Raw genomic sequence first — 25,877 nt, 5'->3', positions numbered from 1 at the left:
CTAGGAAGGCGCACTGACGGGGGATGGGCGGGGTGGGAAGGGGGGGCACTTTGAGCACGGAGCAGGGACTCCTCGAATGGAAAGTAGAAAAGAGCATGCGTAAAATGAGGCGGTGCCCTTAGTGACCTCTGAGGTCCCTTGGGTCGTTAGCCAATGAGGACCCTGTGGTACTAGTGATAGCATAAGTGGGGTTCCTGGGTAACGGGGTTAACCGGGCACGTAGCAGCCCCGGAGGCACTCTCCCCTGGCCTCCGCCCCGGGCCGTATTAGACAGGTGACGAAATTGTGAAGCGGCTCAGGAGGCAGAAGGGACGGCAAGTGGCTGGAGAGCAGGTAGGTGCCCTCGGACAGGCGGGCGGCCGGACGGCCGAAGGAACTGAGGGAAGGGGGTACAGGCGACTGGGGTGGGGATACGGGGGCCGGGAGCTGGCGACCAGGCGCACGTGGCTCCAGGATCCCAAGCTGCTCTCCGGCTTGGCCGGCCCAGACCGCTGGCCCGTTTCCGGCTCCGCCCCCAAGAGCATGGGCCCGCCTCTTGACCCGCCTCCGCTATGGGCCCGCCCCCTCCCCGCCCTCGCCCGCCCCTACCCCCGCCCCCTTCCGCTCTCGGCCCTCAGTCGTCTCTCGTTCGCTTTCCTCACTCCGGGCCGGGCCCAGCCGGCGCCGCTGCTGCTTGGGGCTACCGGCCAAGATGGCGGCCTTCGGCATCCTGAGCTACGAGCACCGGCCACTGAAGCGGCCGCGGCTGGGCCCGCCCGATGTCTACCCTCAGGACCCCAAACAGAAGGAGGTGCGCGCGGCCCGGCCCGGCTCGGCCCGGGGGCGGGGGGGGAGGGGAGGGGGCTGAGGAGAGGAAGGGGGAGGGGAAGGGAGGGAGAAAGGAGGAGGGGAGGGGACTCGAGGGCGATGGGGGGGGGGCCCTCCCGCCGTCCCTAGTCCGCCGGGTCCGGGAGGATGCCGCGGGCCCTGCCCGCGGCGCCCCGCCAAAGTTGGCCGGCCGGGCTCCCCTCCCCCAGGAGAGTTGGGGACCGGCGGCCGGCCGGCCGTTAACTGTCACCAACTGTCAGCGAGGCCCCCCCTTCCCCTCCCTCGCCGGAGCCGGAGCGCTGATAGCTCAAGGGCCCCCCTTCTCCCTCAGGACGAGCTGACCGCCCTGAACGTGAAGCAAGGCTTTAACAACCAGCCTGCCGTGTCCGGGGATGAGCACGGCAGCGCCAAGAATGTCAACTTCAATCCGGCCAAGGTGAGCCGCGGGGCCGGGAGGGGCTCGATCAGCACCACCCCCCCACGCCCATATTCCCGCCGCTGCCTCCCACAGCCCCTAGCGAGCTCTCAGCTGCTGGTTCCCTCCCCCCCCACTTAGTTCTCAACTAGTCCCTCCCCACTTAGTTCTCCTCAACTAGTCCTCACTTAATTCTCCTCTACTAGTCCCCTCCCACTTAGTTCTCCTCAGCTAGTCCCCTTAGTTCTCCCCAACTAGTCCTCCCCACTTAGTTCTCAACTAGTCCTCCTCTTTAATTCTCCCCAATTAGTCCCCTCCCACTTAGTTCTCCTCAGCTAATCCCTTTTAGTTCTCCTCAACTTGTCCTCTCCACTTAGTTCTCAGCTAGTTCTCAACTAGTTTCCTCCTCCCACTTAGTTCTTCTCTGCTAATTCTCAGTACTTAGGATTCAGCTAGCCCCCCCAACTTAGTTCTTAGTCCCCCCACTTAATTCTCCAAAGTTATTTCCCCCCACTTAGTTCTCCTCAACTATTCCCTTCCTACTTAGTTCTCAGCTAGTCCCCCACTTAGTTCTCCTCAGCTAATTCCCCCTACTTAATTCTTAGCTAATCCCCCCACTTAGTTCTCCTCAGCTAGTCTCCCCCTTAGTTCTCCTCAGCTAGGCCCCCCACTTATTTCTCTTCAACTAGTCCCCCACTTGGGTTCTCCTCAGCTAGGCCCCCCACTTAATTCTTCTCAGCTAATTCCTCCGGCAAGTTCTCAGTTAGCCTCCCCACCTTGCCTCTAGCCCTAGAGGGAGTCCCCCAGCAAACCATTTAGCCCCCCCCTCTAACCATTTCTCCCAGGGACGCCCCTTAACCAGCCAGCTCTCCCAGCTAACCTCCCCAGCTGATTTCTAACCCATTCCCACTGGCCTCCAAAGAAAGGAGGGGTGGTAACCGGGCTGGTGGGTAACACTGGCCCCTGGGAGAAGTGGGCTGCACTGAAGTATGCCTGCTGCCCCATCTGCCAAGGGGGCTGGCTGGGGCCCTCTGGACCAAGTGCTTCCTTCTCCCTCCCCCCTCAGATCAGCTCCAACTTCAGCAGCATCATCGCGGAGAAGCTTCGCTGTAATACTCTCCCGGATACAGGGCGCCGAAAGCCCCAGGTGAATCAGAAAGATAACTTTTGGCTGGTCACCGCTCGGTCCCAGAGTGCCATCCACGCATGGTTCACGGACTTGGCTGGCACCAAACCACTCACACACTTAGCCAAAAAGGTAAGGCCCTGCTTTCTAGGGCCCCGTAGGCCTGGCTCCCAGCTGCCGGCTCCCCCCCCCCCCCCTTGCCGTTCCCACCTTGTCCCGGGCTGACTCGGGGCCCCCCCTATTCTCACTGCTTCCCTTCCTGTCCTCTTTGTTGCCACCAAACTAGCCTCCTCTGCCTTTTCTCCCACACGTCAACCTATCTCCTGTCTTCCTGCCTTTTATGCGTGATCAGTTCCCCAGGCCCGGAGGTGCTCCCTAGGAATCTCTTGTGTCCTTCAGAGCCCGCTCCTTGGGTACACTGTGGCCATGTTCTGTGTGTTCTTGGTGCTCCCTTCTCTGATAAGCCTGTTATTATTGTGTGTCCCCTAAGAGAACACGGGAAGGCCTTGAAGGGAGGGATAACCTCCAATTTTGTAGCTAGTCCCAAGAGCAGAGGGACTCAATTCAGTTGACTGGAGAATGGCTTCCATGGCAGCAGCATTAGGATTCTCACGGTCGCTTTGGCATTCACACATAGGTGCCCATCTTTGGGAAGAAGGAGGAAGTGTTTGGCTATTTGGCCAAGTACACGGTACCCGTGATGAGGGCTGCCTGGCTCATCAAGATGACTTGTGCCTACTATGCGGCAATCACTGAGACCAAGGTCAAGAAGAAGCACGTCATTGACCCCTTCATGGGTGAGTAATGCCAAAGTCAGAGCACAGGCACCCCCTCCAGCCCCTTTATGACAACTCCCCCCAACCTCCCCACCTGGCTTTCTTGACTCCAAATGTCCCTTTATCCATCCCACTTCCAGAGTGGACCCAGATCATCACCAAGTATCTGTGGGAGCAGCTGCAGAAGATGGCCGAGTTCTACCGGCCAGGGCCTGGAAGCTGCGTTTCTGCCTCAGGGTCCCTCCCCCACGAGGTGGAGACAGCCCTTCGGCAGTGGGACTACAATGAGAAGCTGGCCATGTTCATGTTCCAGGTAGTAGGAATTGGGATGGACTGAGTGTGCGGGGGCCCCGGGTCTAGCCTGAACCTAGCAGGCCCTGACGTTCCTTCTGCCCCCGTACTTTCAGGACGGGATGCTGGACCGGCATGAATTCCTGACTTGGGTCCTTGAGTGTTTTGAGAAAATCCGGCCTGGAGAGGATGAGCTGCTTAAGCTCTTGCTGCCTCTGTTGCTGCGGGTGAGGCCCCAGAGCCTGAGATTTGGGAGTGGGAAGGAAGCTAAAGGCCTTGGGTGCGAGGGGTCGGGCTGAAGGGAGAGGCCGAGACTCGGGTGGTTCTGAGTGCCATGTCCTCTCCACAGTACTCAGGGGAGTTTGTTCAGTCTGCGTACCTCTCTCGACGGCTTGCCTATTTTTGCACTCGGAGACTGGCCCTCCAGTTGGATGGTGTGAGTGGCCACCCTGGCCACGTGCTCGCCACTCAGCCCGGCGGCACATTGCCCCCGACTCCTGCTCCTCAACCCCCAGCTGGCAGCCAACCCTCCACACCTTTTGGGGAATTGCTTCAGTGTCCCCAGCATCGACCTCTGGTTTTTGGGCTCAGCTGCATCCTTCAGGTGAGTGCAGAACCGTGGCGAGCCTTTAGGGGCTGCCTCTGGGGGTTGGCTAGGGCGCATGACTCACTGGGGTTAGGAGTCAGGCCTCCAGCCCAGATTGGTGTCCTGGGGTCCCAAGCCAAAGGAATGTAGCAGGGGTGGGTGGGAGGGGAAGGTAGAGGAGGAAAGGAGGCCTCCCCCTGCTCAACTGCCCACTCTCCATATTGGAAGTGGCAGGACTGGTGCCAGGCAGGATCCCGACAGGTTTGGGCTTGTCTTGAAAAGAGACTCCCAGTAACTGGCCCTTTCCATCGGCTTGTCTCCCAGAGCATCCTACTCTGCTGCCCCAGCGCCCTCGTCTGGCACTACTCACTGACCGACAGCAGGATTAAGACTGGCTCGCCTCTTGACCACCTGCCCATCGCTCCCTCCAACTTGCCTATGCCCGGTGGCAACTCAGCCTTCACTCAGCAGGTACTCTAACTGGTAGAGCGGGCTCTGGGGGAGACACCACCCTCCCTGCCAGTGACCCCTCCCGGTGCTGCTCCTCTTGGCCGTCCGGGGAACCGTGGCTTCCATGTCCACCGCCACCTCTCTCTTGGCGCAGGTCCGGGCAAAGTTACGAGAAATCGAACAGCAGATCAAGGAACGGGGCCAGGCCGTTGAAGTTCGCTGGTCCTTTGATAAATGCCAAGAGACGACGGCAGGTAGGTCCCTTCATGTGTGGGTGGGGCCCAAGTGGGTGGGGACACACAGTGTCGGGGGGCACCCTTTCAATCTACCGCCTCCTTTGCAGGGTTCACCATAGGCCGTGTGCTTCACACTTTGGAAGTGCTGGACAGCCACAGCTTTGAGCGTTCCGATTTCAGCAACTCCCTGGACTCTTTGTGTAATCGCATCTTTGGATTAGGGCCCAGTAAAGATGGCCACGAGGTAGGCAGCCCGGAGCCGGGGCTCGAGGGGGCCTGGACCACAGAGGAATGAATGGAGTGGTGATCCATGAAACTGGCTGCTGTTTGTCTGCAGACTCGGTGTTACCGGGCCCAAGCCGGTGCCGACCACTGACTCTTCTCTGTCTGGTGGCTGGGTGGCGTGGGGCCTCAAGGCAAGAAGACCTAAATTTGGTTCCCTGCCATCTGCTATCTGTGTGATCTAGTCACTCGGTTTGCCTCAGTTTCTTTAACTGTAAAACAGGGTCATCACAGTGCCCACTGCTTAGGGTTGTTGTGAGGCTCCTGTGAGGAAACCAGTGAAGACCTTAGCATGGTGCCCAATGCCTAGCGGGTGCTTAATGAGCGTTCCCTTGCTTCTTTCTCTCCTTCTTCTGGCTCCGGCTCCCTGGTTCCCAGATCTCCCCTGATGACGATGCTGTGGTAGCGCTTCTGTGTGAATGGGCTGTCAGCTGCAAGCGTTCTGGCCGCCACCGGGCTATGGTCGTCGCCAAGCTCTTGGAGAAGAGACAGGCCGAGATCGAGGCAGAGGTCAGAAGGGAGGAAAGAGACAACAAAACTGGTTGAGGGCGAGGGAGTTGGGCCCAAGTTGGAGTCAGTGGTGAAAGTCTAAGAGGGCAAAGATTAATCAGAGCTGGAGTTGGGGGGCCCAGGGAGGGGGAAGTCTAGGATGAAGGAATAATGCAGGTCAGAGAGAGCCAGGGGAAGAGAGCAGTACTGCAAGGTGGAGGCTGAAGCGAATTGTTGGGGGAGTCTGAATTGAGGGTGAGAACTGGGGCTCCAGAGATCCCCTCCCTCTCATCCCCCTTGGCAGCGCTGTGGAGAGACCGAGGCGGTGGACGAGAAGGGCTCCATCTCGTCAGGCTCCCTGTCTGCCCCGACTGCTCCCATCTTCCAGGATGTCCTGCTGCAGTTCTTGGACACGCAGGCGCCCATGCTGAGTAAGAATGGCTGCCCCCTGGCAGCTGCTCCTCTCTCCTCCCCCCCAAAGAGCTGATGCTCAGGCCTCTGGAGCCAGGGCCAGGCTGGCGGCCTCTCCGTCGAGTATCTTGGCTAGGCCTGAGCCGAGCTGCCAGGGCAACAGGCAACCCTGAGAAGACAGCTGTGTTGTCTGCAGGTAGCATTTGGGGGTGGCTAGAGGGTTCAGTGGATAGAGCCCCGGGCTGGAAATTGGGAATACCCGAATTCATATTTAGCCATGGAATCCCAGGTCCTCTGGGACCCTGGGCAAATGACTTTAGCTCTGTCTGCCTCAGTTTCCCTGTGTGTCAAATAGAGATCATGAGAAAACCACATTTGTGCTGTGCTTAGCAGTACCTGGCATTCAGGAGATACATATTATCATTTGAAATTTCACTTGAGAAAGACCCATGTAGGGGAATGCTTGGAGTCTCCCAGAAACCAAGGCCAGCTGTCTGCGTGATGGTGAACTTTGCCTGTTGGATGTGGATCCAACGGCAGCATTGGGCAGGGCCGGCTGGGTGCTGTCTGCCCGGCCTCGTTTCCCCATCGCCTCTGTCCTTGGGCCTCCTCCTCTTCACCCTGTTATGTCTCTGCAGCTGATCCGAGAAGCGAAAGCGAGAGAGTGGAGTTCTTCAACCTGGTGCTCCTGTTCTGTGAGCTGATCCGCCATGATGTCTTCTCCCACAACATCTACACCTGCACCCTCATTTCCCGAGGCGACCTGGCCTTTGGAGCCCCGGGGCCCCGCCCACCCTCTCCCTTCGATGACCCCCCGGATGACCCTGAGCGGAAGGACACCGAAGGCAGTAGCAGCAGCAAGCTAGAGGTGAGTGAGCTCTCGCGTGCTTTGTGGCCTTGGCTGCTGCCCCTGGAATCTGTTCACGTGCCCCTGGAAGCAGGGCGGTAAGGAAGTGCTCACCCTCACGGGCTGCATCCGCTTATGTCCTCAGGATCCCGGACTCTCCGAGTCTATGGACATCGACCCTGGATCCAGCACACTCTTTGAGGACATGGAGAAGCCCGACTTCCCAGTAAGTCGGGCTCCAGTCGTGGCGGGGTCTGCTCCCCCGCTCTTCTTCCCCTACGCTTGGCTCTTCTCTCTCCCCAGGCCTTCCTCCTCATCTCCAGATGTGTCCTCTCATCTTTCCTCAGATGTTCTCTCCTACAATGCATTGTGAGGGGAAAGGCAGCCCATCCCCTGAGAAACCAGATGGTGAAAAAGAGATGAAACCACTACTAAAGGAGAAAGTGGAGGGCACCTTGGGCGTCCTCTATGAGCAGCCACGCCACGTGCAGTATGCTACCCACTTCCCCATCCCCCAGGTACCCGCCTGCTACCTCCTGCTGTTCTCCTTATGTGCCTGGGGGTGGGCTGGGTAGGCAAGAGCCCGGAATTCATCTGCTTGACCGTGATCGAGGGTGGCCTCAGGGCTGGGTTGGGTGAGTCTGACTGGACTTTTGGGACCGTGCAGGAGGAGTCATGCAGCCACGAGTGCAACCAGCGACTGGTGGTCCTGTTCGGGGTGGGAAAGCAGAGAGATGATGCCCGCCATGCCATCAAGAAGATTACCAAGGACATCCTGAAAGTGCTGAATCGCAAGGGCACGGCAGAGACGGGTGAGCGAGGCGGCAAGGCCCTTGAAGCAGCTTGCTTTGTCATCTTCCCCAAGACAGGGACCTCTCAAGAGTCAGGGCTCCTGATTAAGAACCTTCAGGAAGAGCTGCAGGCCCCCTGAAACATCCCTTCTCATTCCCCTGTTTAGCTGGGTCCTTGAGAGGAGAAGCTGGGTCACTGGGAGGAGAAGCTGGTCCGTGGGAGGTTCAGTTGGGTCCCTGAGAGGTTCAATTGGGTCCCTGAGAGTTCAGTTGGGGCCCTGAGAGGTTCAGTTGGGTCCTTGAGAGGAGAAGCTGGTCCCTGGGAGGTTCATTTGGGTCCCTAAGAGGTTCAGTTGGGTCCCTGGGAGGAGAAGCTGGTCTCTGGCAGGTTCAGCTATATCCCTAAGAGGTTCAGTTGGGTCTCTGGGAGGTTCATTTGGGTCCCTGAGAGGAGAGGCTAGTCCCTGGGAGGTTCAGTTGAGTCCCTGAGAGGAGAAGCTGGTCCCTGGGAGGTTCATTTGGGTCCCTAAGAGGTTCAGTTGGGTCCCTGAGAGGAGAAGCTGGTCCCTGGGAGGTTCAGTTGGGTCCCTAAGAGGTTCAGTTGAGTCCCTGAGAGGAGAAGCTGGTCCCTGGGAGGTTCAGTTGGGTCCCTAAGAGGTTCAGTTGAGTCCCTGAGAGGAGAAGCTGGTTCCTGGGAGGTTCAGTTGGGTCCCTAAGTGGTTCAGTTGGGTCCCTGAGAGGAGAAGCTGGTCCCTGGGAGGTTCAGTTGAGTCCCTAGAAGGAACAGTTGAGTCCCTGGGAGGTTCAGTTGGGTCCCTAAGAGGTTCAGTTGAGTCCCTGAGAGGAGAAGCTGGTTCCTGGGAGGTTCAGTTGGGTCCCTAAGTGGTTCAGTTGGGTCCCTGAGAGGAGAAGCTGGTCCCTGGGAGGTTCAGTTGAGTCCCTAGAAGGAACAGTTGAGTCCCTGGGAGGTTCAGTTGAGTCCCTGAGAGGAGAAGTTGGTCCCTGGGAGGTTCAGTTGGGTCCCTAAGAGGTTCAGTTGAGTCCCTGAGAGGAGAAGCTGGTCCCTGGGAGGTTCAGTTGGGTCCCTAAGAGGTTCAGTTGAGTCCCTGAGAGGAGAAGCTGGTTCCTGGGAGGTTCAGTTGGGTCCCTAAGTGGTTCAGTTGGGTCCCTGAGAGGAGAAGCTGGTCCCTGGGAGGTTCAGTTGAGTCCCTAGAAGGAACAGTTGAGTCCCTGGGAGGTTCAGTTGGGTCCCTAAGAGGTTCAGTTGAGTCCCTGAGAGGAGAAGCTGGTTCCTGGGAGGTTCAGTTGGGTCCCTAAGTGGTTCAGTTGGGTCCCTGAGAGGAGAAGCTGGTCCCTGGGAGGTTCAGTTGAGTCCCTAGAAGGAACAGTTGAGTCCCTGGGAGGTTCAGTTGAGTCCCTGAGAGGAGAAGTTGGTCCCTGGGAGGTTCAGTTGGGTCCCTAAGAGGTTCAGTTGAGTCCCTGAAAGGAGAAGCTGGTCCCTGGGAGGTTCAGTTGAGTCCCTAAGAGGTTCAGTTGAGTCCCTGAAAGGAGAAGCTGGTCCCTGGGAGGTTCAATTGGGTCCCTGGGAGGTTCAGTTGGATCCCTGAGAGGAGAAGCTGGGTCCTAGGAGATTCAGTTGGGTCCCTAAGAGGTTCAGTTGGGTCCCTGGGAGAAGTTTGGAATCTGGGAGGTTGTTGGGTCCCTAGGAGGAACAGTTAGGTCCTTGGGGAGGTTCGGGACAGAAGGTTCCCCTCAGAGGAGTACATTTCCTGGAGGCTGTTGCCTCCCTATCTATTCATTTTTCTTGTGATTAGAGAAACAAATAACCTCCAAAAGGCAGAGCACTGCATTTTCTTGGGACCCAGTCGCTACATCTCCTCGGCTCCCTTCCAAAGTTCCCTTTGAGAAAGCAGGAATAGTTAAATTGTATATTATTCGTGGGAGGCCACTCTTCAACTGTAGCTGGTGGGGAGGGCTGCTGGGGATGGGGGGGGGGCAGTTGTGGAGCAGCTTGCCTTTTTACTTTGTCCCTCTCCTGGTGCGTGATGTGCTCTGGCCTCGGCCTTCTTGGCCCTGTTCTCGATCTGTTCCGATCCTCCCATGTGCCTCGGAGTTCTCCACATTCCTTCTCACTCATCCCATGGGTATATTCCATTCCATTCTGGTGACCCGGTCACTTCTCCTTCAGTGGCTCCTGGTCTGTCTGTGGCTCCCTCTGGTCACAGATGGGACACTTGTCCGCTCCGGGCCTCCCCAGAAGTCCGTCTCTCGATTCATGATGGGATGGGTCAGTTGGCAGTTTCTCTTGCCCACTCTCTGATTGTCTTCCGGGATAATCAAGTCTCTGCCATTGCACCTTCCTGAGGCCCCTCCCACTACGAGCTGGCCCACCTCTGCCCCGTTGGCTGTGCTTGGTCAGGGGATGGGAGGGGGTACTTGAGGACCCTTTGTGGTTCTCGGATTAGTCAACTCTTTTTTTTTTAAGATGACTATCGATCGTATTTCTTCCATTGTGACCTCTTTCGTGTCCTTCCATTAGCACCCGTTCCTTGAAAGCCGTCGCCCACCTCTCGGCCGTCAACGTTTCCGGTGTCCACCGTATCCAAAACGGGCCCCGGATGCTGCCCAGGGCCTCCCTTGGACTGTGTTCTGCCCCTTGACTGTCTGTCCCTTCTCCTCCCAGGTGGGGAAGACGGGCAGAAGAGGAGACGGAGTCGGCCCGAAGCCTTCCCCACAGCGGAGGACATCTTCTCCAAGTTTCAGCACCTGTCCCATTATGACCAGCACCAAGTCACGGCGCAGGTATGGGCCCCAGGCCGGGCCACGACACCTCGAGGCCTGCTCCTCACACTCATTTCCATCCTCCCGGCTCTTCCTTTTGCCTCTTTTCTTTTCTTTCGAGCAAGCCGAAGCTCCCTGGCGCCTCCCCCCGTGTCCCGGTGCTTGTCAGCTCAGCCGCTCAGCCTCATTGCCCTGCCCTCCCCAGGTCTCCCGGAATGTTCTGGAGCAGATCACAAGCTTTGCCCTTGGCATGTCATACCACCTGCCCCTGGTACAGCACGTACAGTTCATTTTCGACCTCATGGAATATTCACTCAGCATCAGTGGCCTCATCGACTTTGCTATCCAGGTGGGGAGTTGGGGCGGGCGGGCTGGAGGGCAAGAGGTCACGTGCAGCAGGCCTGGCCAGGTCCAAGGCACGGAGAGCGCCGGGAGCCCAGGTGGCTCTCGCTCCTCCCAGCTCTTAGCTTTCCCAAAGCGCTTTCCTCCCGAGCGACTGAGGTAGGTGGTGGTGATCTCACTCCAGATCGCAGGCCCTGGACCTGGCCGAGGTCGAGCAGCTAGGAAGGGAGTGGCAGAGTCAGGACTGGGACCCTGGGCTTCTCGCTCGAAGGCTGCCACGCCACCTCCCCCTGGTGCTTTGTGACTCGCTGACGATCCCCACATGAGGAGAGGGAGGGGCCGAAGGCCCCCCTCCTTCTCCCCGACAGGGTCGCCAGGGAGAAGCCTCCCCTGGAGGTGGTCCCTGCATCCCCGGTCACTGGGGAATGGCAGTCGCGGGCTGAGGAGTCCAGGATCCCAGTCAGACTCTGTCTGGGGAGAGGGCATAGGGCATCAACAGGGTAGCTGGGGCCTTCCTCTCAACTCCTCCCTGCCCTGTATTGGCAGTTGCTGAACGAACTGAGTGTGGTGGAGGCAGAACTGCTTCTCAAGTCCTCCGACCTCGTGGGCAGCTACACCACCAGCCTGTGCCTGTGTATCGTAGCCGTGCTGAGGCACTACCACGCCTGCCTCATCCTCAACCAGGACCAGATGGCGCAGGTCTTCGAGGGGTAAGCCGAGAGGATCGGGACTGTCCTTAGGCCGGGGGCCCCCTCGCCTCTCGCCCCGGGCCGCAACACCAGAGCACTCTCGTGAGCTAACCCTGCTTTCCCCTCTCGTTCCCATCAGCCTTTGCGGGGTGGTGAAGCACGGCATGAACCGGTCAGATGGCTCCTCTGCAGAGCGCTGCATCCTAGCCTACCTATATGATCTTTATACCTCCTGCAGCCACCTAAAGAGCAAGTTTGGGGAGCTCTTCAGGTGAGAGAGAACCTGTCCAGCCTGGGGTGGGCTTCCTGGGCCCAGGCCCCATCCCTCTCTTTCCCAGGTCTCCCTCACCTTGGCTCTCTCCTCCTCTTCTTGTCCCCTACCCCCCCAGTGATTTTTGCTCCAAGGTGAAGAACACCATCTACTGCAACGTGGAGCCCTCAGAGTCAAACATGCGGTGGGCCCCCGAGTTCATGATCGACACGCTGGAGAACCCAGCGGCACACACCTTCACCTACTATACTGGGCTGGGCAAGAGCCTCAGCGAGAACCCTGCCAACAGATACAGCTTTGTGTGCAATGCTCTCATGCATGTCTGCGTGGGCCACCACGACCCCGACCGGTATGGCCTGGGCCTGGGGTGCCCCGTTTAGACATTCTGGGGAGCTTGGGGGCTGCTTCGGGGAAGAAGGGGGAACCCCGACCTTTCTCAAGGAACATCCCTCTTCCCCAGGGTGAACGACATTGCCATCCTGTGTGCCGAACTGACCGGTTACTGCAAGGCCCTGAGTGCCGAGTGGCTCGGGGTACTCAAGGCCTTGTGCTGCTCCTCTAATAATGGCACCTGTGGCTTCAATGACCTCCTCTGCAATGTGGATGTGAGTCTGGGGGGCCAGAGGGGACAACTAGCTAAGCCTGGTGGGGGCCTAGAGAGATTAGCTAAGCCTGGTAAGGGACCAGAGCGGGGTGACCAGCCAGGCCTGGCTCTTCCGTCACTTTGGGTCACTGAGCTCCCCTTCCTTTCCCAGGTCAGTGACCTGTCCTTTCACGACTCCCTCGCCACCTTTGTTGCCATCCTCATCGCCCGGCAGTGCCTGCTCCTAGAGGACCTCATCCGCTGTGCAGCCATCCCCTCACTGCTCAATGCTGGTAACTAAGCAGCCCAGAGGTCCTCCCCACGGCCTTTGAGGCCAGATCTCTCCTGCCAAACCCCCGGGAACTAGCTTCCTGGCTCCTGGATTCCCCGTGCCCTTCATTGCCCTGCCCTGCTTCCACAGCCTGCGGCCCCAGCGGCCCCTGCCCTCCCCTCCAATTGGGGTGCTCCGGCCTTTTCCTCAGTTCAGTGTTGCTTTGTCCCACCAGCTTGCAGTGAACAGGACTCCGAACCGGGTGCCCGCCTCACCTGCCGAATCCTGCTTCATCTTTTTAAGACGCCTCAACTCAACCCCTGCCAGGCCGATGGCAGTAAGTGGGCCTGACTGCTGGGCTTTGCTAGCTAAGGCTTTGGGGATGGCACCCTGGCGCATCCCACTGCCTTTGTTCCTTTGTTCCATCCTGTTCCGTCATGAGGGCGGCTGGGTGTTCCCTGGTGTGAGGTACAGAGTGCTGTGTCTTGAGTCGGGAGTACTGTTTTCAGATCTGGCCCCAGATACTTACTAGCTAGTCAAGTCACTTCATCCTGTCTGCCTCAGTTTCCTCATCTGTAAAATGAGCCAGAGAAGAAAATGTCAGACTCCTCCAGTGTCTTACTGGGAGAACCCCATAAGAGGTCACACAGAGTTACAGGAAACCAACTGAACAATCCCTCTGATGTGAACCCCCTCGAGTTTCCACTCTGCTTTTGCAAGGCCCATTTCCCATTAGTCCCCTCTTCGTGCATTTCCCCATTGGCATGTGCTGTTTCCCCCTCGCCCTGGGACTCCTCAGCTCTGCCAGGCCCAAGGCGTGGCCCTTCCCCACCTGTTGGTGTTCTCCAGCTTCTGCCACTGCCCTGGCACATATTTGGCCTCCCTTAGGTGTCTCCCCTGATAGACCATAAGGTTCTTGAGGACAGGACCTGGTTTTGTTTCTGTATATTCTCAAGGCCTGGCACACAGTGGGCACTTGGTTGGTCACTGCTTCTCAGATTGACTAGCCTTCTCTCCGCAGACAAGCCCGCCGTCGGGATCCGCTCCTCCTGCGATCGGCACCTGTTGGCGGCCTCCCAGAACCGCATCGTGGATGGTGCTGTGTTTGCCGTGCTCAAGGCCGTGTTTGTGCTCGGTAGGGGCCAGGGGCGGCATGGGGAGCATGGCTGCGGGCCCAGCTGAGCCTCAGAGGCTGGTCTTGGCACCCCCAGAGCCCAGCACGTCGTCACGGACCCCCTCAGACAGTCGGGTTTGGGGTGGGCCATGCACCCGCCTTCTTGCCTTCTTGCCTTCTTGGAAATCATAAAATGAAACCTGTAGAATTACAGACAAGTCCCATTGATTGAAATCGGCTCATCAGAAAGTTTTCCAAAATTAGTGCTGGGGCCCCTGGTTGAGGCCTGTTCTGCAGGGCAGCCACTTTGGGGAGGCCGAAGGGGAGCCAGGGCAGGTAAAGGGGAGGGGACATCCCTTCCTTTTTTGCCCGTGTTCTGGCCTGACCACCTTGTTCCTTCCTCTCTCCGGGTCCCTAGGAGACGCTGAGCTGAAGGGTTCGGGCTTCACCCTGGCAGGAGGGGCGGACGAGCTTCCCGAGGAGGAGGGCGGGGGTGGCCGGAGGCCCGGGGGTCGAAGCTTCTCGGTGGAGACGGCCAGTCTGGATGTTTACGCCAAGTACGTCCTGCGCAGTATCTGCCAGCAGGTCAGTGCCACCCTTTAGGCCTTGGCCCATCCGACGGTTCATCCTCTGACTCATTGTTTTTTCGTTTGGTTCTGCGCCCCCCATGACCATTTCTTTCCCCACTCCCCACCCCCCGACTTTTCTTCTCCAGGAGTGGGTAGGAGAACGCTGCCTCAAATCCCTGTGTGAAGACAGTAATGACCTCCAGGACCCCGTGCTGAGCAGCGCCCAGGCCCAGCGCCTCATGCAGCTCATCTGCTACCCGCATCGGCTTCTGGACAACGAGGACGGGGACAACCCCCAGCGGCAACGCATTAAGCGGATTCTCCAGGTAGAGGAGAGGGGCAGCCGAGGTGCTGGGCCAGGAGAGCGGGCCGTGCCCCTGGAAGGAGCGGAAGGGCCAATGGGGGCTGAGGGGAGGGGCAGAGCAAGGCTGAGGGGCAAGCGGCTCACCTGGCCTGAGGAGGACGTCCATGCCGGGGAGGGGGCCCGACAGGGCTCAGCGGCACATCCTCCATGAGGGACCACCGTGTTCAGCGAGTGAGCGGGCTCTGGCGTGGCCTTACATCCCACATGTCACGCTGACACAGAGGCCATTTGCGCCCTCAGACACAGGGCTGATAGGGATCACACACACACAGTAGCTGTGCGAGTGAGCGCCAATTTTGTTTCATCTTTTTGTCCCCATTCTCCAATTGAGGAAGCTCAGGTGGGCACAGAGCTACCGTGGCTCGCCCAGGATCACACTGCCTCAGGCTGTCCCTGGTCCAGGCAGGGCTGGTACTGTCCCCTGGACTTGACCCCCCACCCCTACCCCAGTGGCTTAAATATGGGCTGTGATAAGTACGCTTCCAGCTCCCCCTTCTACTCTGGGCCTGACACAGCTCATCAGCCACGGGATGCCCAGAGTGAATGCACTGTTTGACCCAACCCAATTCATCGGTGTTCCCCCTCCGAGATAGAACTGCAAGTGTTATCCCCACTTTACAAATGAGGAAACTTGAGATGTGTAGAGGTCAAGTGACCGGTCAGAGTGGGGATCGCAGCTTGGGTCTCCTGGCCCACTTTCGGTCCCTCCTCATGGCGCTGCTGGGTTTATCTGTCTGTTTACTGCTGTTCTATCTGAAGGAGCAGAAGAGATCACTCCTCTGGGTCCCTTTACCAAGACCAGCTGCCATTTGGGTCTGACTTTAGGGTTTTATAATAGCCTGACTTCAGTAAAAGCCCGTGAGGTTTGGTAGTTTTTATGTAGGCCCCATTTCATCGACGAGGAAACTGAGGCTAGATCGAGCGTTCACAAAGCTGAGTGAGTACCGAAGGCAGATTGCAATCTCCCCACGTTGCCCTTGAGACTTGGAAGTTTGTGACTGAAGGGGGGTGAGGCTCCTGGGAAGGGACTGGTGGGAGGCCCGGGTTCCGGAGGAGGAGGCCCGAGGCTAATGAGGCCGGGGTGTGGGGCTGGGCCTGGGCCTGTCTTGCAGAATCTGGACCAGTGGACCATGCGGCAGTCCTCCTTGGAGCTGCAGCTCATGATCAAACAGACTCCCAACAATGTGAGTGATGAAGCACTGTTTCCCCCTTCCTGCCCTCACCTGTGGGGGAGGTAACTCCAGGGTTTCTGGTCTGGGAGAGGTAAAGGGGGAGGGGAGAGGACAGAAACGGGGGGCTGATGGGCACGAGTGGGGCTCGGGCCCGAGGCGTGTTGGCTTTGGGGCCTGGTGATCTAGGTGGGGAGGCCAGGCTGAGAGCAGGGGGGGGCGGTGGAGAAAATGGACACGCTGGAGGGCAGGATTTCCAATGGAGTCCTGTCCCCCACCCTGCCATCTGCCCTCCTCCTCCTCCACCCCTGCCATCACCTCCCACCATCTGCCCTCCTGCGCCTCCAGCTGGCTATGTAGCCCTCCCATCCCCCTCGTCCTCCCCAGGAGATGAACTCCCTCCTGGAGAACATTGCCAAGGCCACCATTGAGGTTTTCCAGCAGTCGGCGGAGACGGGGGCAGCCGCAGGAGGCCCCGCCACCACGGTGCCCCCCAGCAACAACAAGGCTAAGCCTGTACTCAGGTGGGGGAAAAGCCTTTCGGGCCCCAGACCACCCCAGGAAGATCCTGGCACGGCTGCCCGGGGGGGGGAGGGGGATCCCTGCCGGCCCTGTGCGCCACATTCCTCTCGCCCCGACCCACCGCAGCCATATCTGCCTTCCTCCCCCCGCCCCAGCTCCCTGGAGCGCTCCGGGGTGTGGCTAGTGGCCCCGCTCATTGCCAAGCTGCCCACCTCCGTGCAAGGCCACGTGCTCAAAGCTGCTGGGGAAGAGTTGGAGAAGGGGCAGCACCTGGGCTCCTCCTCCCGAAAGGAACGGGACCGGCAGAAGCAGAAGAGGTGAGCGGGTGACCGGGGGTGGGAGGGGGGTGGGGGGCTCCAGGGATGGCCCTGGGCTGGAGGAGATTAAAGGGAACTGATCCAGGGCTGGCAGCTGGGTCGGGGATGAGATGAGGGGACGGACCTGGCCCAGCAGCTCTGAGGAGGGAGCTGTGCCAGGGAGCCCCGGGAGCCGCAGGGCCCCATCAGCAGCCTCTGTTCCCTTGTCCTTCCCTCGTCCCCCCTGTTTCTTCCACTAGCATGTCTCTGCTGAGCCAGCAGCCCTTCTTGTCGCTGGTGCTGACTTGTCTGAAAGGGCAAGATGAGCAGCGGGAGGGCCTCCTGACCTCCCTCTACAGCCAGGTGCACCAGGTACGCACGCCGACCCAGAGTGGGCCCAAGCCTGCTGCCCATGGGCGGCTTGAGGGGCAGGGGGGCGCATGGCGTGCTTCCCGGGGGTGGCCTCTGCCTGCCCGCTTGTTCCACGATGGCGGGGCTCTCCTTGACTTTTTCCTAGATCGTTAACAACTGGCGGGATGACCAATACTTGGATAACTGCAAGCCCAAGCAGCTGATGCATGAGGCCCTGAAGCTGAGGCTTAACCTGGTGAGCTCTGGGGGCCAGGGCTTGGGGCCAAGGCTCAGGGCTGGAACTCACACTGAGGGAGCAGGAGCCCTGGCAGACTGGAACATGAGCTGCCCCCAAGTGGGGCAGAGGGTGGGCTGGCATACTGGGCTAGTTTGGCAGGGGCTGGCAGGCTCGAGCCCAGGTCGGGTGCTGCCCACGTGATGCAGGGCACAGTGAGGCTACTTAGGCATCTGCTAGGCCCTTCCCCCCGTCCGTTCCCCTCCCCCCCACTCCCCCACCCCCGCTCCCTTATTCTCTAGATGGGACAGCCAGGCTGGGGCGGAGTCAAGACTACATGTTGTGCCTCGAACCCACCGCCAGGGAGGGCCCGCCATCTCAATCAGATTTTGCCCGGCAGGTCGGGGGCATGTTTGACACGGTCCAGAGAAGCACCCAGCAGACAACTGAGTGGGCAGTCCTGCTCCTGGAGATCATCATCAGCGGCACTGTGGATATGCAATCCAACAAGTAATAGCTCCCCCCAGTCCCGGCCCTTGTGCCCAATGGCCCTGGTCTGATGCCCGCCGGGCCCGATTGCCCCCAAGCACCCTCTGAGCTGCTGCTCTGTGCCAGTGCTGAGCCGGGAGGGAGTGAGGGGCCCTTCTGACTTCCACGGACACCTTGACCCTGGGACCCCCCGGTGGTACTGCAGCGATTCTGGCAGGGGCCTTGTGCTAATCCTGCCCCTGTGCCCCCCTTGTCTGGCTCTGTGTGTGTGTGTGTCGTGCGTGTGCGTGTGCGTGTGCGTGTGCGTGTGCGTGTGTGTGTACTGCCCCCTCCCACAGCGAGCTCTTCACCACCGTGCTGGACATGCTGAGCGTGCTGATCAATGGAACGCTGGCCGCGGACATGTCCAGCATCTCTCAGGGAAGCATGGAGGAAAACAAACGGGCATACATGAATTTGGTGAAGAAATTACGGGTGAGTGGGGGTCCAGAACCTTGGGCTTGGGCTTCGGCTGCAGCGCCCCAAGCCATTGGGTCCGGCTCTCGGGGGCCGGTTGCTTCCTGACCCCGTGCCCTTCTGGCTTTTCTCACGCCTGCAGAAGGAGTTGGGGGAACGCCAGTCAGACAGTCTGGAGAAGGTCCGCCAGCTCCTGCCGCTGCCCAAGCAAACGCGGGACGTCATCACCTGCGAGCCTCAGGGCTCCCTAATTGACACCAAAGGCAATAAGATCGCCGGCTTTGATTCCATCTTCAAGAAGGAGGCACGTCCCACTCCCTTTCATGTGCCCCCGCCCTGGCCATGAGCCCCTGCTTGGCCTTGGCCTCCGTGGGACACTCTTGCCGGCTCTTTCCCAGTGTCCTCAGTGCTTGCTTGGAATGGCAGTCACCCCCACCCCCACCCCCACCCCCGCCCTCGCTCTCCCATTTTCCCCACCACATCTGGGCACTCTGTCCATCCCCCTCTGCGGCCCACACAAGCTCCCTTGCTCGAGGTGAGTTGCGTCCCAACCCTCGCCGTAGCCGGCCAGGGATGGCTGCCAGCCTGGTTCTGGGCCACATCTCACAAGATGGAAGGGAACGTTCCATTCAGCAGGCATCTCCTAAGTGCCCACGGAGCAAGAGGTTCCTGTTACGGGCAGACACGTTTTCTCATCCACTTCCGCCCACTTCTGTAGCCTCGTGTCCACCTTTCCCGTAGCCACCGGCTTTCTGCCCCTTGGTATGCCCTGGGTTTCTGGGGTTTCACCCGCATTGTATTTCTGTCTGGGCAGGGCCTCCAAGTCTCCACCAAGCAGAAGATCTCACCCTGGGATCTCTTTGAAGGACTGAAACCCTCAGCCCCTCTGTCCTGGGGCTGGTTCGGGACAGTGCGTGTGGACCGGCGGGTGGCAAGGGGGGAGGAGCAGCAGCGCCTCTTGCTCTACCATACCCACCTTCGACCTCGGCCCCGGTCCTACTACTTGGAGCCATTGCCACTGCCCCCAGAGGATGAGGAGCCACCTGCCCCGGTCCTCCTGGAGCCAGACAAGAAGGCCCCTGAGCCCCCCAAGCCTGACAAGACTGGGCCGGCTCCCCCCAGCACAGAGGAGCGCAAGAAGAAGCCCCCCAAGAGCAAGAAGCGTCCTCAGGCAGCCAACAAGACTGAGGTCAGGCTGGGGGCCCAGGGCCAGGATCTTTGGGGAGGCGAGGGAGGCATTTAAACCACGAAACAATCTAGTGTCGTGGTTTCAGGCTCTTCTCCATCCCCTCATCCCACCTCTCTCTTCTCCTCTGCCACATACAGGACTACGGGCTGGGCCCAGGACGCAGCGGCTCCTACGTTCCGGTACCTACTGATCTCCTGCATCACGCCCCCGGGAGCTCCATCTCTCGCTTTGGCTACCCTCAGACACCCGTGACACTCTACACCCAGAACCAACCTCTGCCTGCGGGTGAGTGCCGGCCTCGGGGCGATGGCAGCTGGCCGAATGGGGCCTTTTGGCGGGCTGTCTGGCCGCCCCCTGCCTGCCCTTGGTAGAATTGGGAGCTGCCTGGCCCTGGAGCCCAAGAGAAGGGGAGGCAAAGGCCAGAGAGCCCAAGTGGTCGGCCGCTGCGGTTTGCTCGCGCCACCCCCAGTAGAACCCTGGGCATACGTCTGTGTGCTCTTCTCCTTGCCAGGGGGCCCTCGCCTGGATACCACATATCGTCCAGTAAGGATGCCAGTACCCAAGCTCCAGACCCGGCCATCATACTCGGGGGTGTTGCCTTCACCCATAACTGGGGTCATCAGCATCGACCCTTCCTACAAGACACCTGTGTACAGGCAACAGCAGCCTCCGGTGCCGCAGGGCCAACTCCTACGTCAGCAACTCCAGGCCAAGCTGGTGAGAAGGGTGTGAGGGGGAGGCGTCCGTGGGCCGGGGAGGGCTTTGGAACGGGCCCCGAGCCGTCCCAGCTCCATCCAGACGGGACGTTGAACCGTGTGTAAAGAAGCTTGGAAAGGAGGGGATTGGAGTGGGGAAAGGGAAGGGGCAGCAGGTCAAAGCTCCATGTTCTTTCCCCTTCCAGAGTCAGGGGATGTTAGGCCAGCCACCCGTTCGCCAGATGACCCCGAATTCCTCCTATGGCTCACTGCAGGCCTCCCAGGTAAGGCAGGAAGAGGAAGGAGGGACCAGGGGACCAACGAGAGGGGAGTATTCTGGGCCATGACCCATCTCGCCCTCCTCTCCAGGGGTACACTCCCTATGGTTCCCACATCGGACTGCAGCAGCACACCGGGCCGGCAGGCACGATGGTGCCCCCCAGCTACTCCAGCCAGCCCTATCAGAGCCCTCATCCTGCTGCCAACCCCACTCTCGTGGACCCTGCCCGCCACCTCCAGCAGAGGCCCAGTGGCTATGTGCACCAGCAGGCCCCAGGCTATGGGCACGGACTGCCCACCACTCAAAGGTAGCTAGGGGATTGACGGGGGCTCCCAACCGGGGGCCGGGAAAAAGTGGGTAAGGTGGGGGTGCCCCTGACAGCAGAGGTCCTTTTGGCTTAGGAACGTGTGTATGCGCAGTCTCGGGACTTCCAGTCGTGGGCCTTAAAGTTCCAATAAACTTCATGTGCCCTCCGCCCCCAGGGTCTGAGAGTTCAAAGGGGCCTCCGGGGTCATGCAGTCTGCTGATGGCCCAAGAGTTTCTTGACTTAGAGAGCTGTGAAGGGTGTGTGTGTGTGTGTGTGTGTGCTTGTGTGTGCCTGTGCGTGTGCACGCACGCACACATGTGAGCCAGTGTCCACCCAGGCCTGTACGCTGCTAGGTCAGCACTGGGATGAGATTGGGCACAACTCCGGCCCAGTCCCTGCCCTCAGAGGCCATGCCACCTAGACTAGGGCAAAGATACCAACCTGGACGTGCCTTTGGGTGGGGAGTTTGAAGGTTGCCCGGACTCTCCCCAGGAGCAGGGCCCCAGCCCCAAGAACTTGGGGGTGTTCTGGATCAGAAAGGGAAAGGAAAAGGGGGCCAGCTGGAGTACAGGCGTGGGGAGGCCTTGAGCCAGTCACCCTCGGATTGGGCAGCAGCACCCGGTCCAAGCTGCCACTGTGATGGCAGGAATCTAACGACGCCCACGACCGTCCCCATTGATCACTGTCAGAGCATCTGGGAGAGAGGGAGGCATCCCGGGCCCCATTTTTCAGATGAAGAAAGCGTGGACCTCAAAAGGGAAGGAAGCCTCTCAACCATGGCCTCCCTGAGGACCATGGCAGGATTGGAGCCTGATTCCAAGCCTTCGGGTCCTTATGCTGCACCACACTGTCTCTCAAAAGAGAGGAGTAGGTTCAGAGTGGACCCTAGCCTCAGTGAGTCCAAGAAGACCAACTTCACTGGACACAGGAAAGCAAGTGAACCCTCTGCCCCCACTAAGTCTAGTGGCCAGATCCCAGTGGGGAGCCACAAAGTCCAGGAACCTCGTGGGCCCGGCCCAGTGCAGGGAAGGAAAAAGCCGAGAGTCTGGGAACTGGGGCTATCCGGCATGAAGGACATGCTAGAGGGAAGCCTCCAGGAGAGGAGGAAATTGAGGTCCAGCTATGTTAGGGGACTTGCCCGGGGCCATACTGGCAGGTAGGCACTGAGGTTGGGATGCCACCCCACCTGGGCCTCCTGACCCGGAGCTCTCTCCGGTGTTCCATGCTGTGTCAGTAATGTGGCCTGGAGCAGCCTGGGAGGGCTGAGGACGGGTGGCATCTGGCTGACAGTAGGGCAGCATGGAGGAGAAGATGGTGGGCATTATCATCTAGAGATGGTGACCGTCCCGCTGGAGGCCACAGCGGGGAGAGGGGCGGTAGGCAGCGAGCAATTGGCTGTAAATTGGTGGTAGGGATTGTCTCGGGGAGAGTTGAGAGACAGACTCTTGATTGAAGGCCTTGAAGGCCATCCTTGAGTATTTGGACCTGATCCAGGAGGAAAAAGGGAGCCATAAGAAGTTTTTGATGAGGGTGATGACCTGAAGAAATAAGTAATTTAGGAACATTAATGTGCCAGCAGTAACGCATAAGAGGGCTGATGGGAAAAAGAGGATGACAGTGGCTGGGGGGGGGGGGGGGGATGCAGCTCTAGGAAGCTGCCATATTGAGCCCAAAGGGAAAGGGTGACAATCTGGACTAGTTGGGGCAGCGGCGGATATGGAAAAAGGAGAGCTGATTTTGAGAACTAGACAGGACACCAAGGCTTCGATGGCTGAAAGCTGAGGAGAACGGGACCTTTCAGGCCCAGGAGGCCCATTAACAGAAACGGCGGCTGCTCGGAGGTGGAGAGTGACCGCTTGCATTGAGCTCGCTTTGCCTTTTCCAAAGCATTTTGGACGCTTCTGAGTCCTATTGCCGGCATACGTCAGTGCCCGGACCCCCAGAGGGCCTGTGGTCAACAGTGAACCTGGCTGTCCTGTAGCTTGGCCCCGTTCTCCTGTGAGGAGGGAAGGAGGGAGCTAGCTTCTACTGGCAGGCCTCTGAAGGGCCGGCCAATAAGTTGGGGATAGGGGGTTATTTGGGGGGAAACCGGGAGGCAAGAACCGGGGTATGTGCACAAGCTTGATGCCGCAGGGCTGGGCATTTCGGGACTGGTCGCTGTAGGGATGACTGTTGAAGGCTGGGAAATAGCCGAGTCCTCTAAGGGAGAGAAAGGGTTGGAGGCAAGAGCAAAAGGCTAATGGCTGGGCCTGGTGGGGAGGGGGGCAGTCAGAGGAGAGGCAGAAGGAAGAAGAGCCAAAGAAAGAGCATACATGGGAGGGCTGGAAATGAAGTGAAAACCTCCTGCTCCTTAGTCTGGAAAGGAGAGAGGAAGAAGGAGGAGGGGTTGGGAAAAGGCCCCCCAGAAAAGGGCTTGATGAACGTCCCTTCCCATGTGTGCACAGCCTCTACTCTCAAGGCCTGCTTTCCTCACCCCTCTCCCCGGTCCCCGCCCCCCCCCCCCCCCCCCAGGCCCCCAAGCTCAGACACAAAACCGGCTGCAGCCGGCCACTGGGAAGAATTGTGTGGAAAGGCAGGCAGACAATGCAGAGGTGCCAGAATGCAGTCTCTCTCTCCCCCTGGAGGTCTCTTAAGAGCAAGAGGCTGCTCTGTCTGAGGCCAGAAAGACTGCTTCTGGGAGACAGGGGGATGGATAAATTGACCCTGGAAGTCCTTTGGGTTTAAGGCGACCATAGCCTTTTCCTCTCCTTGGCTCTCTACCCTGCAGGTTTGCCCACCAGTCACTACAGCAAACATCTATGATGGGGACCATGACCCCCTTGAGTGCTCAGGGGGTCCCCACTGGGGTCCGGCCCAGCCCCATCCTGCCTGAGCAGCAGCAGCAGCAACAGCAACAGCAGCAGCAGCAACAGCAACAGCAGCAGCAACAGCAACAACAGCAGCAACAGCAGCAGCAGTACCACATTCGGCAGCAGCAGCAGCAGCAGCAGATACTGAGGGTGAGTGGGCGCTGGGACTGGCCTCAGGCCTAGGCTTTCAGCTGAATCTGTGGGGACCTTGATCTTAGCAACTTATCTCTACCCCATCCTACCCCCCAGGATGAAGGAGGGCCAGGGCTTTGAGGCTCAAAGAGTGGCCCATAGGTCCTGGCTAGGCTCCCTAGGGGTTCTGGGAAGAGGGAGTCCCCAAGGAACTACCCGTTAGGCACTCTCAAAAGCCCCAGTGAAGGGCAAATGGAGATTCCTCCCCAGCTCCCCATCTACTCCCTTTCACTTGGCCCTCTCCCCTCAGCCCCCAAATCCATGTCAATCATGGCTCCTCTCTCTGTCCCTGTAGCAGCAGCAGCAGCAGCAGCAGCAGCAGCAACAGCAACAGCAGCAGCAGCAGCAGCAACAGCAGCAGGCTGCACCCCCGCCGCCCCAGCCGCAGCCGCAGCCCCAGGTAGCCGCCGTGCCACAGCCCCAGGCTCAGGGACAGCCGCCCGGGCTGGGCATGCAGCCCATTGTGAGTGGGACAGGGACAGGGCCAGGGAGGAGCGGGGGGGAAGCTCGGGAGGAGGCGTGGGCCAGAGGCCGGGGAATGCCAAGTGCCGGGCAGCAGGAGGATCGGGGAGGACTCGCGTGATGGGCATCTCTCTGCCGCCCCTCAGTTCCAGCGGCAGGGCCTCCAGCAGACCCAGCAGCAGCAGCAGACGGCGGCACTGGTCCGACAACTGCAGCAGCAGCTCTCCAGTAAGCCATCCCACCCTGGCCTTGGGTTATAGGGACAGGCCCCCTGGTGGGGGGGCGGGAGAGAAGTCAGGCACGCCCCCTTGGTGCCCCCCGCTGTCCCCTGAGCCTCTGCCCCCCCCGTGCCCCCCAAGTTTTTTCCCCCCTCGGTGTCCCCCCAGCTTGTGTCCCTCAGCCTCTGCCCCCCATGCCCCCTTGATCCTCTGCCCCCTTTGGTGCCCCCCCAGTGCCCCAGCCCCGATCATCTCTCATCTCTGCAGATACCCAGCCTCAGCCCAACACCAACATGTTTGGACGCTACTAAGCCATCCGAAGAGCTGCCCCCAGAGCTGCCCGCCCTGCCCTGGCCCCTTCCTCGGCCTCCATTTTTAATGAGTTTTTAGTATTTTTGTTAAGATGAGGCTGCCGCACTGTCAGGTTTTGTACGCTATTTATACAGACATCCGGGGCTGGCTCAGCACCCAATACACAGCGCCTCTTTGCAAAGGGAGTGTTCAGGCTCTGTGTTTGTTGGGGCGGGACGGGGGACTGGGGCTCCGCAGAAGACGTGAGAGTCACGGAACACACGACCCGGGACCTGGTCCCCAAGGGGCCGTTGTCACTGAGCCCGGCGCCCAGGCCTTTGGCCCGTTCGGGTCTTTCCCTTGCCCGTAGAATCAGAGATTTCAAACTGAACCTTAGGGAGCCGGCAAGCCCAAGCTCTTTATTTTTCAGAGGAGGGAAGGGGCAGAAGGGTTAAGTGACTTGGTCAGAACCATACTGTGTCTGGAGCAGAATTCAGAGCCAGGACTTACTAAGTCCAAGCCCATGTTCTTCCCCAGCTGAGGAATGGCCCTCGGCCTGCCCAACAACCTCTTAAAAGGGAGTAGAGATCTGCCCTGTGTAAGTCTAGGGTGGGCAGAGGCCCACAGGGCCCAAGGCTCAAGTCTTATAGAGCCACCACGAGGCAGGAGGTTCTGAGAGGCCTGGCCCAGCAGGGGCCGTGGCGGTCCCCAAATGAGAGGCAGACTGGCTTCTGTTGGTGGATGGATCTCATGGTCACGTTTTGTGATGCCCTCCTGAGCCGTGGCCATGGGCTAACGGCTTCATTGAGGCTAGACCTGGTTTGTGTGCACAGAAGCGAGGGGAGAGCTAGATGGGGCCAGAAGCAGGCCGCCATGGTAGCCACCCAGCCTGCCACATCTCGGCCTCTTTCCCCGATGAGTCCCCAGCCAGCCCCAAGGCCCGGGGATGGTGGGCTAGGGCTGATGGCACCTTTGGGAAATGACCTTGAGTGAGCAAACACCATCCATATCTCAGAGCCGACCCACACTAATGGGAAGGGTTGGGTGACCGGAGGGGAAGACTCAGATCCCGCACTGGAATCATTGAAAAAGACAAGATTTAGGAATCGGTAGTCGTCACTCATGGAGATCACATGACCCTTTGGGAGCATCTCAGAAAAAAGCAGTGTACACAAGGTGGGAGGGGTGGGGTAGTGTCTGCCCTCTGGAGCACCAGGTACTTGTGAACGGGTACAGCCTTCCATCCCTGTTGTGGGCCAACATCCTGGACTTGTTGGGAGACGGAAGGTCAGCTTGGAAATGGTGGGCTCAGAGTGATTTGGAGGTCAGCAGGACTTCCATCTTGACTAGCGGATGGATGGATGCTGAGTGGGTAGACAACTGGA

The 25,877-nt window shown here is 59.4% G+C and overlaps 1 protein-coding gene across 8 annotated transcripts; it reads left to right on the top strand.

Moving 5' to 3' along the window:
- Positions 1-610: 610 nt before the first annotated feature.
- MED12 (mediator complex subunit 12) lies at positions 611-24,694 on the top strand. 8 transcript variants are annotated; one of them, XM_051969357.1, is made up of 44 exons: positions 611-790; positions 1,139-1,243; positions 2,289-2,480; positions 2,986-3,145; positions 3,265-3,437; positions 3,532-3,642; positions 3,765-4,019; positions 4,326-4,472; positions 4,606-4,705; positions 4,795-4,931; positions 5,348-5,479; positions 5,763-5,889; positions 6,508-6,737; positions 6,862-6,942; positions 7,064-7,234; positions 7,384-7,528; positions 10,191-10,309; positions 10,494-10,637; positions 11,177-11,340; positions 11,459-11,590; positions 11,709-11,939; positions 12,051-12,195; positions 12,346-12,466; positions 12,680-12,781; positions 13,466-13,579; positions 13,977-14,143; positions 14,274-14,453; positions 15,604-15,675; positions 16,048-16,184; positions 16,338-16,499; positions 16,739-16,850; positions 16,996-17,085; positions 17,465-17,574; positions 17,892-18,027; positions 18,152-18,313; positions 18,824-19,198; positions 19,336-19,483; positions 19,710-19,915; positions 20,100-20,177; positions 20,263-20,480; positions 23,248-23,479; positions 23,820-23,984; positions 24,130-24,211; positions 24,469-24,694. In XM_051969357.1, the coding sequence occupies exons 1-44, from the start codon at positions 692-694 to the stop codon at positions 24,510-24,512; spliced, it is 6,513 nt and encodes a 2,170-aa protein (XP_051825317.1). In that variant the 5' UTR covers positions 611-691; the 3' UTR covers positions 24,513-24,694. The 8 variants fall into 8 exon arrangements, with proteins under 8 accessions (XP_051825317.1, XP_051825316.1, XP_051825315.1 ...); XM_051969356.1 differs by having other exon boundaries at positions 23,817-23,921; XM_051969355.1 differs by having other exon boundaries at positions 23,817-23,984.
- Positions 24,695-25,877: the final 1,183 nt, after the last annotated feature.

This window comes from Antechinus flavipes, chromosome X (genome assembly GCF_016432865.1).
Source record: "Antechinus flavipes isolate AdamAnt ecotype Samford, QLD, Australia chromosome X, AdamAnt_v2, whole genome shotgun sequence".
Taxonomy (NCBI): Eukaryota; Metazoa; Chordata; class Mammalia; order Dasyuromorphia; family Dasyuridae; genus Antechinus; species Antechinus flavipes.
Note: the sequence above shows the minus strand (reverse complement) of the source record. Positions and strands in the feature narration are given on the sequence as shown.